The sequence below is a fragment of the Erythrolamprus reginae genome, unplaced genomic scaffold (genome assembly GCF_031021105.1).
Source record: "Erythrolamprus reginae isolate rEryReg1 unplaced genomic scaffold, rEryReg1.hap1 H_1, whole genome shotgun sequence".
NCBI classification, from domain to species: domain Eukaryota; kingdom Metazoa; phylum Chordata; class Lepidosauria; order Squamata; family Dipsadidae; genus Erythrolamprus; species Erythrolamprus reginae.
Genome location: NW_027248462.1, coordinates 1334499 through 1353057, shown reverse-complemented (window position 1 = coordinate 1353057; position 18559 = coordinate 1334499). Strand labels below are relative to the sequence as shown.

The window sequence follows — 18559 nt, the reverse complement described above, 5'->3', positions numbered from 1 at the left end:
TTTTTAGCTCTGGATAAACCTAGGGGGTTTATGTGTGTGTGTGTGTGTGTGTGTGTGTATACACATTTGCCATCATCAGGCTGAAGTTATTGGCTTTGTGCTATACTCAAAGTTGCCTAATGATAGTGAATGTGATTTCGCCGAAACGTCGTGAAGGCACTCAAAATATTACACAGGGAAAAAACTGAACTCTCAAGAAATCTACATATATGTATGTATGTATGTATGTATGTATGTATGTATGTATGTAAAACATACATGTAAAATAAAGCCTATATACTGTCACCAGAGAAAAGATTGAAATCCCCTTTACATTTTTCCAAGCCTGGAAGGCTTTAAAAATGCAAAAAAAAAAAAAAAGTGGATTAAACCTATGTATGCCTCATCTATTATGCACATTTTGAGAGCAAAACCAGGCAAGGGTAGTTTTAAGCACTGTGATCTGGTGATTCTTCTAAAAAATGAATCTGAAGATGCATGCCATCAGTTGGCTCACCCTAGATTCAGCAGAAAGAAACAGATAGGGGGGGAAATTAAGTACATTTCACTTCGAGAATGAATTCTCTACTTTAAATTCCCCTCTTTCAAATATTGTAAATTTAAGGGGTTAATTTAAGGGGTTCCCACTTCTCTTAGCAGGTATAACTAGAATCGCTCCAAGGGTTCCTTGGTCCAGGGCAAATCTACAGTGTCAAATAATCTGTTTATATAACATATAACAGCTTCACAGCTTCTTCCAATCTAGTCCTTTACCTCCTACTCCAATGGCAGAGTCATTGGCACTGTAGGTCCAGGTTGAGTTCAGCCAATCAGAAGAGGTAGGGGTCAGATGGGATCCATCCCCTGGAAGGGTCCGTAAGTTGACCGAGGAAGCTTTCAATCCTGGAAGGAAATCAGAGTCATGAATCATGAAGGGTTTTAAAGCCGATGTTCAACTTAACCTCTTATAAAAATCTCAGGTTTTCCTGATATGTTAAACAGTAACACCAGCCTCAACAATTGTGCCATGATGAGAGCTGTAATAAGGGCAGATTGCACAAATGCAGCTCATTAGAATAGAATAGATTAAAATAGAATTTTATTGGCCAAGTGTGATTGGACACACAAGGAATTTGTCGTGGTACATATGCTCTCAGCGTAAATAAAATAAGATATACTTTTGTCAAGAATCATATGGTACAACATTTAATGATTGTCATAGGGGTCAAATAAGCAATGAAGAAGCAATATTAATAAAAAATTTAGGATACAAGCAATAAGTTACAGTCATAGAGTCCTAAGTGGGAGGAAAAGGATGATAGGAATGACGAGAAAAACTAGTAGTAATAGTAGTGCAGATTTAGTAAAAATTCTGACAGCGTTGAGAGAATTATTTGTTTAGTAGAGTGATGGCGTTCAGGAAAAAAACTGTTCTTGTGTCTAGTTGTCTTGGTGTGCAGTGCTCTATAGCGACGTTTTGAGGGTAGGAGTTGAAACAATTTGTGTCCAGGATGTGAGGGGTCAGTAAATTAGTAACTTTTTTGAATCCCTAGAATTTTCCCTATACTGTACAGAGACCCATTTTTCAGCTGTGGACTGCTGTTTTAGAGAAAGGCTGAATAAAATACAAGAATTGAAATCAGCCAACAAAGCAAAACCTTCAGTGCAAAAGAAGCTGGATAAATCAAAGAGTCTTGAAGATTGGGAGGTGCTCAACAGTAAAATGGCCATCTGACCTTTTTTTCTCAATGCACAATACTGTATATCAATTTAGCTTTTCTTCCCCACTGAAATTAGTGGCCCTATAAATGTGAATATTTAGATGTATATAGTATTTTTACCTGTAACTAGGATGATAACTACTGATCCAATGACTCATTTCAAAGACCAGACCATACCTTGTGAAAGCTTGGCACAATTGTGCCTCCTAATTTTGCAAATTTAGCTCTGGCCATCTCTATTAAAAGAGATCTCTGGGGGACATAGCCAGATTACTGATCTGGGGCTACCGAATGATTCAAAGGGATGTGCCCTACATTAACCCTTTGGGGAGATTACAAAATGTAATTAAATGTAAAAATGTTAATTAGAAAAAATGTAATTAAAAAATTTAGGGACATTGATTGAGAAACATTTTTCATACAGAACAGGTAGCAATACATTTGGGTACAATAGATTTCTGGCGTTTCTCAAGGAATCCTGAAATATGTCCCTAACACATATAGCTCTAGAACAGTGATGGCAAACTGTTTTTTCCTCGAGTGCCAAAAGTGTGTTTACGTGTGCTATTGCGCATGGGTGAGTACCCACACCCAAAATTCAATGTCTGGGGACGGCGAAAATGGCCTCCCCTGCCCCCACCCTCTGGAGGCCCTCTGGAGGCCTGAAACAGCCCATAACCCAAACTCTGGTAAGCCCAGTGGGCCTGTTTTTCACCATCCCCAGGCTCCAGAGGCAAAAATGTCCTCCCCATCCCCCTGGAGATTCTCCGGAAGCCAAAAATGCCCTCCCAGAGCCTCTGGGTGAGCCACAAATCAGCTGGCTGGCACACACATGCACATTGGAGCTGAGCTGGGGTAACAGCTTGCGTGCCAGCATATATGGCTCCACGTGCCACCTGTGGCACCCGTGCCATAGGTTCACAATCCCTGCTCTAGAATCTACTAATTGGGAAAACAAGCACAAGGGGAAAATATTACAGGCATTGGATTGATCCCAGAGTGCAAGAGTAAGATGTCACTAGTGCAAGTAAATACAAACAATCCACCACGTAGGTCAAAGGTATCTATGGTTACACTGCCTGAAAAGTTGACTTAATTTGTCTTCCTAAGATGGTCTCCCCTATCCCCCTCTGTAGATAGGGCCACTTGGGAGACAGAAGGGGAGTGGAGGGAGAAAGAGCTCCTATGGAACATCATCATGTAAGTTAGAGGTCACCTGACTAACATTTTAGTCAGGTGACCGCATCATCCAGGAAGCCAGTTCACTGCCTACCTCGATACAAGATGGCAAAACCTTGGCCTTGCAGAAACTGGTCTGATTGGAAGGAGAGAGAAATACAGTCCGTGGGGAACAGCAGCGGTGCAGCTGGCCTTCGGCGCCCATCAAAGTGGGCCAGTAAAAGATTGTTGTGTCCATCCCGGACCTCTAGGCGGTCATTTGGATCACGCACGTCAAAGATCCGGAAGCTGAGCTCTATAGAATCATAACCTGCAGGATGAAGGACCCAGCTGCAGTTGCTGTTGGCTTCATAGTCATCCGGGAACTGCGGAGAGTAGATCACTCCAGACAGATCACTGAAGTTGCCCTGACAGGCCCCCATGGAGACTGGGATGGGAGGAGAAAAATCAGAACAGAATTGCAATCAATATTAAAGGAAAAGCCTCTGATGGATCAAGCTCATCTTCAGGTTATGAAATTTGATATTTTTAAATTAAAAAAACAAAAACAAATACTGAAATACAAAGAAGTGCAACATCAACCTAAAAGGGTATTTAATAGCTAAGTTACAAAAACTTTGTAGGTTGTATAATGCTGGAAATAAACAAAATGTAACAGAACAGGGGAAAAAAGAGTTGATTTTAAAAGATCCAAATGCATGTAAAATCCATTTCATGTTGCTATGAAATTATTTCAGTCTTTAAGTTTATCATTAAATATAGATCATATAGAAATATATTGCTTTGCCTTTTTACTTTTAGAATAAAAAGATTTTAAAGATAGATAACAGACTCATATCCTGAATCCATTCTTTATTTATTTATTTATTTATTTATTTATTTATTTATTTATTTATTTATTTATTTATTTATTTATTTATTTATTTATTCAATTTTTATGCCGCCCTTCTCTTTAGACTCAGGGCGGCTTACAACATGTTAGCAATAGCACTTTTTTAACAGAGCTAGGCTATTGCCCCCACAATCCGGGTCCTCATTTTACCCACCTCGGAAGGATGGAAGGCTGAGTCAACCTTGAGCCGGTGATGAGATTTGAACCGCTGACCTTCAGATCTACAAGTCAGCTTCAGTGGCCTGCAGTACAGCACTCTACCTGCTGCGCCACCCCGGCTCATATTGTAAATTTAATATCTTTAATTATATAAGATCATCTGCCCTAGGTTTAGGGTACAGCCAAACATCTTCATAAAATATAAAATTCCTTGTTTTAGGAATACAGTATATTTATGTATGTATGTATGTATGTATGTATGTATGTATGTATGTATGTACGTACGTACGTATGTATGTATGATGTATGAAGGGATTGGATACTGTAGCCTAGAGGATAATTCTCTGCCTTACAAGGCAAAGGTTGCAGGTTCAAGTCCCAGTGGGTAAGGCTAGCTAATGAGGCCAAAATAAGGCCGAAATAAATCTATCCTAGTCTCCCTTCATTTTCAAATTCAGCAAAAAAACATGTGACACATACAGGTAGAATTGTCGGCTATCAATAAAATTAACTGCCTTGGAAATAGCCCTGGGTTGGGCCGAGAGGCAAATAAGGAGCTGTGATGTTCCTTCAATACACCAGGGTGATTCGACACAAAAATATGTAACCTTTCCTGGTGCAGAGCTGAAGGGATGGGATACTGTAGTCTAGAGGATAATTCTCTACCTTACAAGGCAAAGGTTGCAGGTTCAAGTCCCAGTGGGTATGGCTAGCTGATGAGGCCAAAATAAGGCCAAAATAGATCTATCCTAGCCTCCCTTAATTTTCAAATTCAGCAAAAAAAAATGTGACATATATATATATATATCTCACATATCCAACAGAAAACACACACACACACATATATTCCATTTACATTCCATTTCTTCTCAAAATACTGTTAAAATATTTATAATGCCAGTACAAAAGAAAAATCTAATGTCCAACTTTTTAAAAAAATATTTAAGGAGTCTGGTAGATATAAAATAATATGCTCTGTTGAATTTCTTAAATTCTTAAAAATAATAATAATATATGTTTACATTTTTTTTTAAAAAAACCTGCACCCTTTTATTTTTCCAAATTTGGATATTCCAGTTCTTCATTCCATAGTACAGATATATAATTAAAACTAGCCTTCCTTCTATTTTTTAAATTCCATATAAACTGAATTGTTGGGTTCCCTTTAAGTGCTGCATCTCTTAAGGATCTCAAAACTCCAGGTACTTCTAAAACTGCTAAAAGCATCTGGATTGTGCTGTTTTGTCAGTACATGTTTCAACAATATGTACTGCCAAACAGATGTTATGGGTAAACCATATTCAGAATACAATCTCTCAAAATATTTAAAGCAACTACTAAAAATCAACTGACATAAGGCATTTATCCTTTGTTTGGCCCAGACATTCAAGCTAAAGATCCTCTTCTCTATTTCCAAATTTGGATAGTTCATCATTAGCACATTTTTATGTGTGGTTGTGTATCAAAATATAAACACTTTCCTACCTTCAAAATAGGTTTAGAGAGAAATCCACATAATGACTTAATATAACTTGTTACTTCAGACAAAATATCTTAAACTTGATAATACTGAAAAGTTTTGATCAACCAAAAAATGTCTAATTAGATTAGAACCAGGAAAACCCAAAGTGTATTGTCCTCAATAAAAACTCCCAGGGGATTTTCTTTCAGACAATCTTTGATTATTGAAATTGAAGTATAGTGGAATCTTTTTCTGGACTTTCTGGAGAAAAAAGTAACTAGCCTCTTGGCCTTTTCGTCTTTGTTTCTGGAGAGCACAGAGCTTCACCCAATAATTTTTTCTTTTTTGATACAGGTAATCCTCGACTTACAACAGCTCTCTTAGTGATCAAAGTTACAACAGGACTGAAAAAATGTGACTTACAACCATTTTTCGCACCTATGACTGTTGCAGCATTCCCATGGTCACATGATTTACATTCAAACGACCCTCATTTATGATGGTTCTGACAAGCAAATGGGGAAGCCGGATTCATTTAGCAACTGTGTTACTAATTTAAGAACTGCAGTGACTCATTTGCAACGTGGCAACGTGGATTCTTCCTAGCGCTGCTACCAGTGCACTGCATGCGCAGCTTCAGGTGACTTGTGTGCGTGCATGCGTGTGCATCCACGTGTGGTTTTACTTCTGCGCATGCACAGGAAGCAAAATCTTGTGAGGAAACATGCACATGTGCGAGTTTTCCACTTTTTTTTGCTTCTGCACATGCGCAGAAGCAAAAAATTGCCAAAATCTCTTTCTCGAGCACGTCCCCTTTTGAGATTTTGCTTTTTGCGGATGTTCAGAAGTAAAACCATGCTGGGATGCACACATGTGCATACAAGGCACCTGAAACTCCATGCACAGCTCTATTTTTGATACCAGTGCAGCATCCCTATGCGTTTCGGTAGGAACTCACTACTGGTAGCAAGAGAAGTCATAAAATGGGACAATACTCACTGAACCAATTTCTCACTTAGCAGCATAAATTTTTGGGCTCAATTGTGGTTGTAAGTAAGGTTTTTATAGTAAATAGAGGTTTGTATAGGTGACTCCTCACTTACCAATAGTAATTGGAATTGGAAACTCTGTTGCTAAGTGACTCCGTTGTAAAGTATGCTACATGACCACATTGACTTGTGATAGCAGTTCTGACAATCCCAGTTGCTGTTGTTTGATGAATCTTGCAAAGGTTGCAATGTCCTGTTGTCATGCACGCAAAATTTGAGACCTCCTGCTGGCTTCCCCATTGTTTGTCGGAATTCGACAGTGACAATCACAAGTAGCAATCATGTATTCAGGAACTTCTTCTGCTTTGGGAAGTTGTAGTCAGGCTAGCTAGCTAGCTTTTTATTTATTTATTTATTTATTCATTCACTCACTCACTCACTCACTCACTCACTCACTCATTCATTCATTCATTCAAATTTTATGCCGCCTTTCTCCTCAGACTCGGGGCGGCTTACAACATGTTAGCAATAGCACTTTTTAAAACAGAGCCAGCATATTGGCCCCACAATCCGGGTCCTCATTCTACCCATCTCGGAAGGATGGAAGGCTGAGTCAACCTTGAGCTGGTGATAAGATTTGAACTGCTGACCTACAGATCTACAATTAGCTTCAGTAGCCAGCAGTAGAGCACTCTACCTGCTGCGCCAGCCCAGGAAGGTTTTTCTGAAAGCCTAACAGAGCTCCGGATTGGCTACATGGGCCTTCCCGGTTGCAGAAGAAATGGGCTGAGGTGTGCAAGGCCTAGTTGCAACTATATGAAGGTAAGTAGTAGGGCAGTTCCACTTCCTTTTGTTTCCAAACTTCCAGTTGGGCCATTTTTCGGCATCCCCAGGATTCAGGAGGCGAAAAACAGCCCAACGGGCCTACTGGAAGTCTGACGGTTTCAGTGAAACCTGGGCACAGGTGCAGGGCAGTAGTGCGGGGGGTTGTGTGCATGAGAAGGGCAATGCATTATGGACATTGGCACACACATGCATGCTATCATGCACACACGTACCCTTTTGCCACCTGAACCAAAAAAGATTCGCCATCACTGGTGTAGACCTTTGAACCTGGATTGCTGCATAGCCTTAATGATTATAGAGGGCTTGTGAAAGCTGAATGGGAGCAACTTGCCTAAGGCTAAGCAGTAAGCACTTGGCTGAACTTAGATCTGAATTGAGCTTGTCAACAGCTTCAGTCCTACATCCCACATCATAACGCTAAAAGCAATTAACAGGGTGTATTAAACATTGCATCCAACTATCATGGAGTTGTTATAACCTGGCCAAAGGTAGGAACCACCTACACGAACAGTTGGATCTTTTCCTATGCAAGCAATATCTTGCAGCTGGCTCAGATTTAACAATTATGCTTCATAAGCTAATCCATTTCTGTGTGCAACCTCAGAGATAAGAGGAAGGTGGAACCCAGGAATGCAGCCGTTTAGCAGAACCATATGCATAAAATAATACTCTACATATTTAGGTAGCTTCCTTTGATCGGATGTACATGTGTTTGATTAAATTGCCTCAATTTTACAGAACTTTTCCAGAGAATCAATTGTTCTTAATTAACACGTGAAGAGTTAATTTACAATAACTACTTTATAATGCCTTGGTAAAGCCACACTTGGAAAACTGCATTCAGTTTTGGTTGCCATGATGTAAAAAGGATGTTGAGACCCCATGTTTCAGTAGGTGTAGCTAGGTGGGGTGCAGAATACAGAGAAGAGCCACAAAGATGATTAGGGGACTGGAGGCTAAAACGTAAAGAACGGTTGCAGGAACTGGGTATGTTTAGTTTACTGAAAAGAAGGACCAGAGGAAACATGATAGCAGTGTTCCAATTTCTCAGCCGCTGCCACAAAGAAGAAGGAGTCAACCTATTCTCCAAAGCACCTAAGGGTGGAACAAGAAGTAATAGGTGGAAGCTAAACAAGGAGGGAAGCAACTTAGAACTATGGAGAAATTTCCTGACAGTTAGAGCAATTAATCAGTGGAACAGTTTGCCTCCAGAAGTTGTAAATGCTCCAACACTGGAAGAAGATGTTGGATAACCATCTGTCTGAAGTGATGTAGGGTTTCCTGCCTAAGCTGGGAGTTGGACTACAAGATCTCCAAGATCCCTTCCAACTCTGTATTATTATTATTATTATTATTATTATTATTATTATTATTATTATTATTATTATGTCAGTACAACACAGCAAACAAGATCACTATGCTGGATTTCATATTTCATCACCAGTCGGGCGCTTCCCAAGCACCTAGGACTGCGTGATGTAGCAGCGAATTATGTTTGCCGATCCCAGTAAAGTGGCCTTTTGCAATTGACAGATGGAGATTTTGTCAATTCCGATGGTTTTCAAATATTCGCTGAGATCCTTTGGCACTGCACCCAGCGTGCCAAGTACCACTGGGACCACTTTCACGGGCTTATGCCAGAGTCGTTGCAGCTCGATTTTTAGATCTTCGTATTTCACTAATTTCTCTAGCTGCTTCTCCTCAATCCTGCTGTCTACTGGGATTGCGATGTCGATGATCCATACTTTCTTTTTCTCCACAATCACAATGTCTGCTGTATTATGCTTCAGAATTCGGTCAGTCTGAAGTCGGAAGTCCCACAGTAGTTTTGCTTGCTCATTTTCAACCACTTATCATTATCATTATTATTATCATTATCATTATTATCATCATCATCATCATTATCATCATCATCATCATCATCATCATCATCACAAAAAACAGTAATAAACAGCAAATGACATTTATATGCTGGATTTCATATCACAATATCACAAGGCGAACACTTTCCAAGCATCTAGGACTGTGTGATGTATTTTCGTATAAGGTGGCCTTTTGCAACTGACAGATCGTGATTTTGTCAATGTTTATTGTTTTCAAATGATGGTTGAGACTTCTTTTGGCACAACATCCAGTGTGCCGATTACTACTGGGACCACCTGTACTGGTTTATGTCAGAGTCGTTGTAGTTTGATTTTAAGATCCTGATATCTGCTAAAAAAAATTCTTCTTCTTCTTCTTCTTCTTCTTCTTCTTCTTCTTCTTCTTCTTCTTCTTCTTCCTCCTCCTCCTCCTCTTCCTCTTCTTCTTCTTACTACTACTACTACTACTACTATTTCTATTTCCCAGTCACATTCTTCCACCCCCACTAAATTTGGAAACAGACCGGAGATTGTTCCACTCCTTGGAACTCTGAGGACAAGTAGGAATAGCATAAAGCCAATCCCTCAAATTAATCAAAAGATGAGTACAAAAAATACCATTTGTTCTTGACCTGTGCCCTGAGTTATAGTAGTTCCAGGAGCCACAAACTCCGCTTGCCTCTAAGTCAAGCTGAAAGGGAGAAAAACAAAACCTAAATTGCTAAGCTCACCCTCTTGTTTCCCATACACAGTATGTGGTTTTGTGGTTGGGCATTTCGAAAAACATCCCTAAACTACTGGTATTAAGGAAAACTCCTTTTATAGATAGTCCCCAACTTACAACCACCATTGACCCCAAAATTTATGCTGCTAAGTGAAATAAATTGTTACATGAGCTTTGCCCCATTTTATGACTTTTCTTGCCACGGTTGTTAAGTGAATCACTGCAGTTATTAAATTAATAACACATTATCGAGTGAATCTGGTTTCTCCATTCACTTTCCTTGTCAGAAGGTTGCAAAACAGGATCATATGACCCCAGGACATTGCAGCTCTCATAAATGTGAGTCAGTTGTCAAGCATCTGACTATAAGTCATGTGGCTATGGGGGATGCTACAATGTTCATAAATGTGAAAAATGGTCATATTACTTTTTTTAGTGCCGGTGTAACTTTGAACTGTCACTAAATAAGCTGTTATAAGTCAAGGACTACCTGTATATACATTTCCCCCCCTCTACATATAGATTCTCAAAGTCAGCATAATGCTTTAGGGTGCTGGCTGCCCTTGTGTGGAAACTTCTTAAAGAAGGTGGAAAAATGTTGCAGGGCAGTTTTGAAGTATGGTGAAACTTGCTAGGAGAATTAAGATTGGGTCCACCGATAAGGTTGCAAAATCCATTAGATCTGGGTTTCTCAACCAGGAGGAAACAGACCAATGTTGGCATGCAGAAGCAGTCAACGTGAGATGCAATTCTCCTCCCCAAATTGAGAAACAGCCTACACGATAAAAGGGGAAAGTACCAAAAAAACATCCAGGCTCTAGTTAAAACGAGGCAGGCATATTAACAGTCCTGAAAATTTAGGACTAGAGTAGTCTCTAAAAGGCTTGGGCTTGGGAAAAAACGATCAATACAAGTATAGTAATCCTTGACTTATATTTATTTATTATTTATTAATTAGATTTCTATGCTGCCCTTCTCCGCAGACTCAGGGCGGCTCACAACAAAACAGGTACAAAAATACAGTGTGTAAGAAATCTAAATTTAAAAATCAGATCTAAAAACCCAATATATTGAAACAGTCATCCACACTCATGCTATGTACATTCCAATCATTAGCGGAGCTAGGTGCAACACGCAACATCCCCAAGCCTACCAGCAAAGGTGAGTTTTTAAAGCCATACAAAAGGTCAGGAAGGTGGGGGCAGTACAAATCTCTGGGGGGAGTTGATTCCAGAAGGCCAGAGCCACCACAGAGAAGGCTCTTTCTTATTTATTTATTTATTTTTATTTGTTTATTTGCTTATTTGCTTATTTATGTGTTTGTTTGTTTGTTCGTTCATTCGTTCATTCATTCATTCATTTATTTATTTATTAGATTTGTATGCTGCCCCTCTCCGTAGACTCTTCCCCTAGGTCCCGCCAGTTGGCATTGCCTAGCTGACGGGACCTGGAGAAGGCCAACTCTATGGGACCTAACCGGCCGCTGGGATACATATTGTAATTGAGCTTGGAATTACTATCAGGAAAGAGGTATGACTTACATCATGATACCTTCACCCTGCTTCTGTCAATCTGACCCCTCTTTCCCCTTCTTCCAGATGCTGTCCAAAATTAGGTTCAATGCACAAAGGATGCTAATGGCAAATCACTTCTCAAAAACTTTGCCAAGAAAACTGTATGGGCTTGTCCAGGCAATCTCTAAAAGTCAAACACAGTTGAATGGAAGAAGAAGAAAAAAAACACCTCCTAGCGAATGCCAAGTGGAGAGGCAAGATTCTATGCATAGAAAAACAGTTCATCCAAACCTCCATAGAGCTCCAGCACTGCAAATCACTTGTGGGAACTCATTGCCATGACTGATATGCCTGAAGAGCTCCTGAGTTGTCTGTCAATGAATTTGGAAGGCAGAAAAAAGATGTTTGATGGATTCTAAGTTAGGAAGACACTCAGGTACTAGCTGTTTAGAGCAGTGTTTCTCAACTTTAAGATGTGAGGATTTCAATTCCCAGTTTTCCTCAACCAGCATGCTCAGTCAGAGAATGGCTACCTGGAACTACCTTTAACAATTGTTCATAAGGAAAAGGGTTTCCAAGTAGCACACTCTTGACAACTGGAGCCATTCTCTCCCAGGCAGTTGACTTGTTACTAGCAGAATGAGATTAAATGTGGCTAAATATCTTCAGCCACTGAAAAGGATGCACAACTAGATTGTCTGATTGTGGAAAAGCTGGACGAAGGTATGTTCTACTCACTCACAATCAGAACTGCAGAAAAAGCAATTGCTGCCAACCTGCCTTCCATTGAGGACCTGTATACTGCACGAGTCAAAAAGAGGGCGGGGAAAATATTTACTGACCCCTCACATCCTGGACACAAACCGTTTCAACTCCTACCCTCAAAACGTCGCTACAGAGCACTGCACACCAAGACAACCAGACACAAGAACAGTTTTTTTTCCGAACGCTATCACTCTACTAAACAAATAATTCCCTCAACACTGTCAGACTTTCTACTAAATCTGCACTTCTATTCTACTAGTTTTTCTCATCATTCCTATCACCCATTTCCTCCCATGTTGACTGTATGACTGTAACTTGTTGCTTGTATCCTAAGATTTTTATTAATATTGCTTTTTCATTGCTTATTTGACCCCTATGACAATCATGAAGTGTCGTACCACATGATTCTTGGCAAATGTATATTTTATTTTATGTACGCTGAGAGCATATGCACCAAGACAAATTCCTTGTGTGTCCAATCACACTTGGCCAATAAAATTCTATTCTATTCTATCCCTGTTGGCCTCTTTTTAATCCCCTAGGCAGCCACACAAGCATATTTGAGTTAATATCAGAATGCTGTCAGAGATAATGACACTGAAGAAAATCTGCTGTTCTTTAGGGAGTCACCTGGGCCTCAGAATCGGACATTAATTTCTCCTGAATCTAGTTGCATGGGGGACAACTCTCCAAGAGGAGTTATTTTAATTTAATCTAATTCTATTCAAATCTGGAACTAAATGTGAAATACCTGGATCACCTTAAGCTACCTTTCCTATTTATATAGTAAACAACTCACGAGTCTCCAATGATCAGGCAAAGGGATTGATCAAGAATATATTCCAGCTCTTGAGACAGAAGCAGGGTGAAGGTATCATGATGTAAGTCATACCTCTTTCCTGATAGTAATTCCAAGCTCAATTACAATATGTATCCCAGACCGACAGTGCACATAGTCCTTGAGTCCCAACCATTCATTTAGCAAGCATTCAAAGTTGCAATGGTACTGAAAAAAGTGACTTATAATCAGTCCTCACACATACAAGACCCAGCATTTCTACAGTCATCTGATCAAAATCCAGGTGCTTGGCAACTGGCATATATCTACAATGGTTACATTTACCTTTTTTTCGGGGTACTGTACATATATATATATTTCTCCAACATAATTATATTAGGCATGTTTTATGTTGGTTACATTACCTTGAGGTCATGTAATTTCCATTTGTGACCTTCCCAGCTGAAATGCCAAGTCAAATCCGGATGAATATTAAAAACATGGCAAAAGTAGTCATAAAATAAAGTTTGACTCACTTAACTAACTGCCTTGCTTAGCAACAGAAATTCTGGTCTGATTCATAGTTTTAAATCAAAGACTATCTGTATTGGGAATGGGGCGACTCACGGCAGTCAGGTGGACATGATTGGGTTGGCATAGCCATTTGGACGCTACCAGATGGACGTTGCTGGGTGGGTGTGGCCAGGTGAATCCAACCACGTGGGTGTGGCCATTTGGGTTCAGAACAAGTCGTCCCAGGCAATTGGTTGTAGAGCCAACTAGGCACCCCAGCAGAAAAAAATATCACCTGGAGACGTGGTGGAAAACAGGAAGCAAGGAAGAGGCAAAATTTGAAAGGAAAGAGGTGGATTTATTTCTGTTAAATATGCATTGAAGCAATGTAAATAAGTTGAATGTGTATTAAGCATTCTGATTGGTTGAAACATTGACAGTTGGGCTTAGGCGGGAAAGTAAAAGTATATAAGGAGCATTCTGACACTGTTACAGTCAGTCGCATTCTAAGCTGAAGTCACTTCCCAAATAGCTTTCTCCTGCTGAACCAAATAAAGAATTTTAAAGAACCGACTGCCTCAGTCTTCTTCACTGGCGACGAAGAACGGCTGAACCTACGATCCTCCACCATGGACAGCCTGCCTGTCAGACAAGCTCCCGATCCCTTCGACCCAGAAAAGTCCACCTGGGACAACTACATAGCAAAATTTGAGATCTTCCTCCACTTAAAATGCTCCATTCTTCTTTCTCCTTTAGGAGAAAGTTTAAAAGGGAAAGGAAGAGGAGAACTGGGTGAATTTAGCTGCTTAATTTGGTAAACCATGCAAAGAAGGATTCAACTGTCCTGTTCATTTATTTTTTTAATCAAAACTGTTCCTCCCACCATTCTGACTAGGTTTTATTTTTTTTAATCGAAAAGTTTGTACATGACACATGATATTTCAAAGCAGTACTATTGATTTTACTTTTAGGATATTTGGGGGTCTTTACGTCTTTATCTAGTTAACATAGTAAAACTGACAAAGACATGTAAAATTGACTAGACTAGGGTGAGGGTATAAAAATGAAAGCAGGATAAGCAGATGACTCTGAAAATGATAGATAGCAAGATGTTCTATCATTGGCACTTGCCACCAGAAAGATTATCTAAAATGTTCCCAAATATTTCTCGTTATGTTGGAAGTGTAAAAAAGAAAAGGGTACATCATCAATGCAGAAGTCAAAAATATTGGAACAAGGTGGAGGAATGGATAAAAGAAATAACAAAGGAAGAAATGGGGAAAAAACCAGAATCATACTTATTGGGTATTCTTAATAAGAAATTTAAAAAAAGAAGTACAGTATTTGATTATTCACATTTTGATAGCAGCAAGGATAGTATATGCTCAACAGTGGAAATCCAGAACAGTGAAATACCAGAAGAAGGGATGATAATTAAAAAGGTGATGGATTGTGCAGAGATGGATAGTGTTGTGGTTAGCTCTGGCCCAGCTCCTGCCCCAAGGAATGTGCAGGTGGATGTGGGGGAGACATCCACATGTCGCAGGCCTGTTTTGCTCCCGATGGAATCTGCCGACGAAGCCTCCTCTGACCAAGGAAGCATGAGTGAAAGGGAAGAGGGGAGTTTGGCAGACAGCCCAGGAGGAGATAAATCATCTGTATCATCCTTGGATTCTGAACAAGAATCAATGACACATCCATGCATGCGTAGAGTGATGCATAGGAGACAACAACTGAAGGATTATTACAAGAGAAAATGAGGCTACCTGTGGTTGGGTGGGGCTCCAGTAATTAGGGCTGCTGCTATAAATATCAGCCCGTGGGTTTGGTTGTTGTGAAAGAGTATCTGATCGCAGTTCTTCAGGAATCATGTGTTGCTGCTTTCTGGACTTTGTTGATTTTTCATGCCTTTGAAACCAATTTTTCACACCTTTGTGTGTGTGTATCTCAATTCGTTGGAAGAAGTTTCTTCACAGCTGCTAGCTAAGTACTTAATGACTGCTTAAGGGAAATTGTACAGACTACCCGGTTGTTTTGGGACGAGTAATACAAAAAGAGTGCTTAGTTTATTTTGAATTTTGTGATAAAGAACATTGTTTTGAATTTTCAAACGTGTGTGTGTCTGAAATTTGTACCCTTGAATTTTCAGGAGGCTCCTACCAGAGAGCCTGGCAGAACAGATAGGCTGTCAAAAAAGCTAGAAGGGAAAGAAGACCCCGAATATTATAAGATATGGGGAAAATTTTATAATTGGCTAGATGAAAGAAAGGACAAAAGAAAAGAAATTACACAGAAAGATAATCTAAGAAATTAATAAAAAAAATTCAAAGAAATGATAGATAGCAGCGGTCGTCATCAAACTGCCTCTAGAAAATACTGTTGAGCTGGAGGGGTTTTTTTCTTTTTCTTTTTCAAATAGAACTATTAAATTTAAAGGAACAAAGAACAATTCAAAAGAGAAAAACAGATTTAAAAGGCCAAGCTGGAGTTTGCAATTACAGAGCTATTAGTCATAAAAAACACACGACCCTTTTTAGCACCTCCCACTTCTCCCACAATAACTCAGTGTGCATCTCACGAACATATTGTAAACAAAGCAAACACTGCCTTGTTGTGTTGGTCACGTGCCTTTTAAGTTGCAATTGTACTGTGGAAAACTGTCAGTGCTCCGCCTCACATGTAAAAGGAGCTCCTGCATAGTGGTAGATCCCAACTTGCTATGGTTGTTAAAAACTAATTAAAATGGAAATGATACTAAGCTGCGAACAGCCTTTGACAGAGTCAAAATCAGGAAGGAAAAGAGCCCAGCTGCATCTTAAATAAACAGGAAGGCAAAACAAAGTTTTTGAAAAGTAACACTAGTTAAAATAAATAAATAACTGCATTCCAGATGTTGAGAATATAAAACTAGCACGGAGGGAGCAAATTATAGCCAACGGCCAAAGAAAATACCATCCTTCTCTCCTATACCCAAAAATGTGCAAGAGCTCGTTCCTAAAATGTCCTTCCTACTGTGTTTCCCTGGAAATAAGACAGCGTCATATATTAATTTTTGCTCCCAAAGATGTGCTATGTCTTACTTTCAGGCAGTGTTCCCTCTAATTTTTTGGGGTGGGTGGGCGGAAAAGTATAGTGTCTGAGCGGCAGTCCCTTTGGGACTGGGCGGCACAGAAATATTAATTAATTAATTAAATAGATAGATAGATAAACAAACAAACAAACAAACAAATAAAAAAAAACCCACCCTGTTTTGCCTCAGAGAATTTCAAAATAAAATACTGTACTGTGTGTCTATAACAGTGAGCTCATAATAGGGCAACTCTATCAATATCAAAATGCCACTTAAATACTTGAGCTAGTTTCCAACTAGATTTTGATTTTCTTTCTCTCTTCCTTACTCCCATTCTTTTTCTTTCTCTTTTCCTTCCTCTCTTTTTTCTATCTGTTTCTCTCTCTTCCTCTTTCTCTCTCCTTCCCTCTCACTTTCCCTCTCGGCTTCTGGGCAGGTTTGAAAAACTCTAAGTTGATGATGATTTTTAAGTGAGCGATTGCTCACTGCTCAGCTTAGAGGGAACTATGCTTTCAGGGGATGTCTTATTTTTTTTCAATTAATTGTATCCTGTATCCTGCTGCAGCAAGAATGCATCCAAACACGCAGCCGCATGTTGGATGCGTATTGGATGTGTTTTAAATCTAATTGATGCAGCGTTTGGGGATGCAATTTTTGGACAGCAGTGTCGCATTGTTATATATGTTCTATTCAGGAATGTTGCGAAATGAAAGGTCTCCTATGTCTTACTTTCAGGGGATGCCTTATATTAGGCAATTCTATGAAACTTCTCCTATGTCTTACTTTCGGGAGTGACTTATTTTCGGGGAAACAGGGTAGTTATAATAAGGGTTATGGCACTTACAAATGAAACTTGCAAGTACACTCTCTGCTAGGGCAAAATATGAACTCAAGCACAACCCTGCATCGTTAACAATGGAGATTTTCTAATCCCAGGTACTAAAGTGTTGTGCTGCAGCATCAGTTTACGCAGAAGAGTCTGCAGGGTTGGAGGCTGTCCTCTTAAATGAGGAAAACAAAGGTGCACCTTCAACAATGCAAGCTCATTTCCTTTTGCACATGTGTGTAAGATCACACAATACACACAAAAGAGTTCATCATAATAGCGTGACATTGTGTTTGTCATTTTTTCACTTTGTCTATCCTTCTTGCCTTAGATGCCTGTCAATCTATGAATGTCCCTTCTCGGGATTTCATCCCACTCAATTTCATTGACCCTCTTCTCCATAGCCATCAATTTACCCCTCCAAATATAAGCAGCATTTCCATGGCAGTGTCCATGTTAAAACTTATCTTATGCCAGTGTGATGGATTCAGCAAGGGTTTTATCTGCCATCCTATACAGCTCTCTACAGGGAACTACCTTTGAAGAGTATTCGAAAACTTCAAATCGTCCAAAATGCAGCCACGTTGAGTGGTCATGGGCCTTCCAAGGCATAGTCATATTTCTCCAGCCCTTCATGGACTGCATTGGCTGCCGATTAGTTTCCGGACACAATTCAAAGTGTTGGTTATGACCTATAAAGCCCTACATGTCATCAGGCCAGATTACCTCCGGGACGGCCTTTTGCCGCAAGAGTCCGAGCATCCGGTCAGGTCCCACAGAGTCAGCCTTCTCCAGGCCCCGTCAACTAGACAAATCCTTGAATCAGAAGATAACTTGCATTCTGTCTTTCTAAAAGTGTACCGAAGTTATTTCTAAACCCAATCAACTACACTGGATGATCTTCAATTTCTAATATGCAGAGGAAAGAAGGTTCATCTGTATGCCTTTGGCTGTACCGAATACATCTTTTATTGAAGATATGTGCGCGCAGTCTCACACTTACCATTGTATATGCCGATCCGGCCATCTCCTCCACACAGTTCGCTGGACTTGCCAAAGCAGACTTGATCACACTCCACAGCACTGACTTGTTGGCTATGCCGGATATCCCCTTCATGGCCACAGAAACAGGCATAACCAGCTTCTACTCCAGCAAACTTTTCAAAAAAGGGAGAGGAAAATAAAGGAAGATTTAAGATGGCGTCCTCTTTTTAATTACATGGCTAAAACGGTGGGATGTGAAATTTTACAAGGAAACAAGGATAGGACAAATTCAAGAC

General features: G+C 39.8%; 1 protein-coding gene across 4 annotated transcripts in view; it reads right to left on the bottom strand.

Moving 5' to 3' along the window:
- LOC139155268 (kremen protein 2-like) overlaps positions 1 to 18559 on the bottom strand; it is a 119613-nt gene that overhangs the window by 10952 nt on the left and 90102 nt on the right. For all 4 annotated transcript variants that reach the window (XM_070730389.1, XM_070730386.1, XM_070730387.1 and 1 more), the window contains 3 exons: positions 18283 to 18436; positions 2974 to 3306; positions 754 to 882 (listed from right to left, as the gene is read on the bottom strand). In XM_070730389.1, coding sequence (XP_070586490.1) covers positions 754 to 882; positions 2974 to 3306; positions 18283 to 18436 — 616 coding nt within the window. The remainder of the gene's footprint in view (positions 1 to 753; positions 883 to 2973; positions 3307 to 18282; positions 18437 to 18559) is intronic.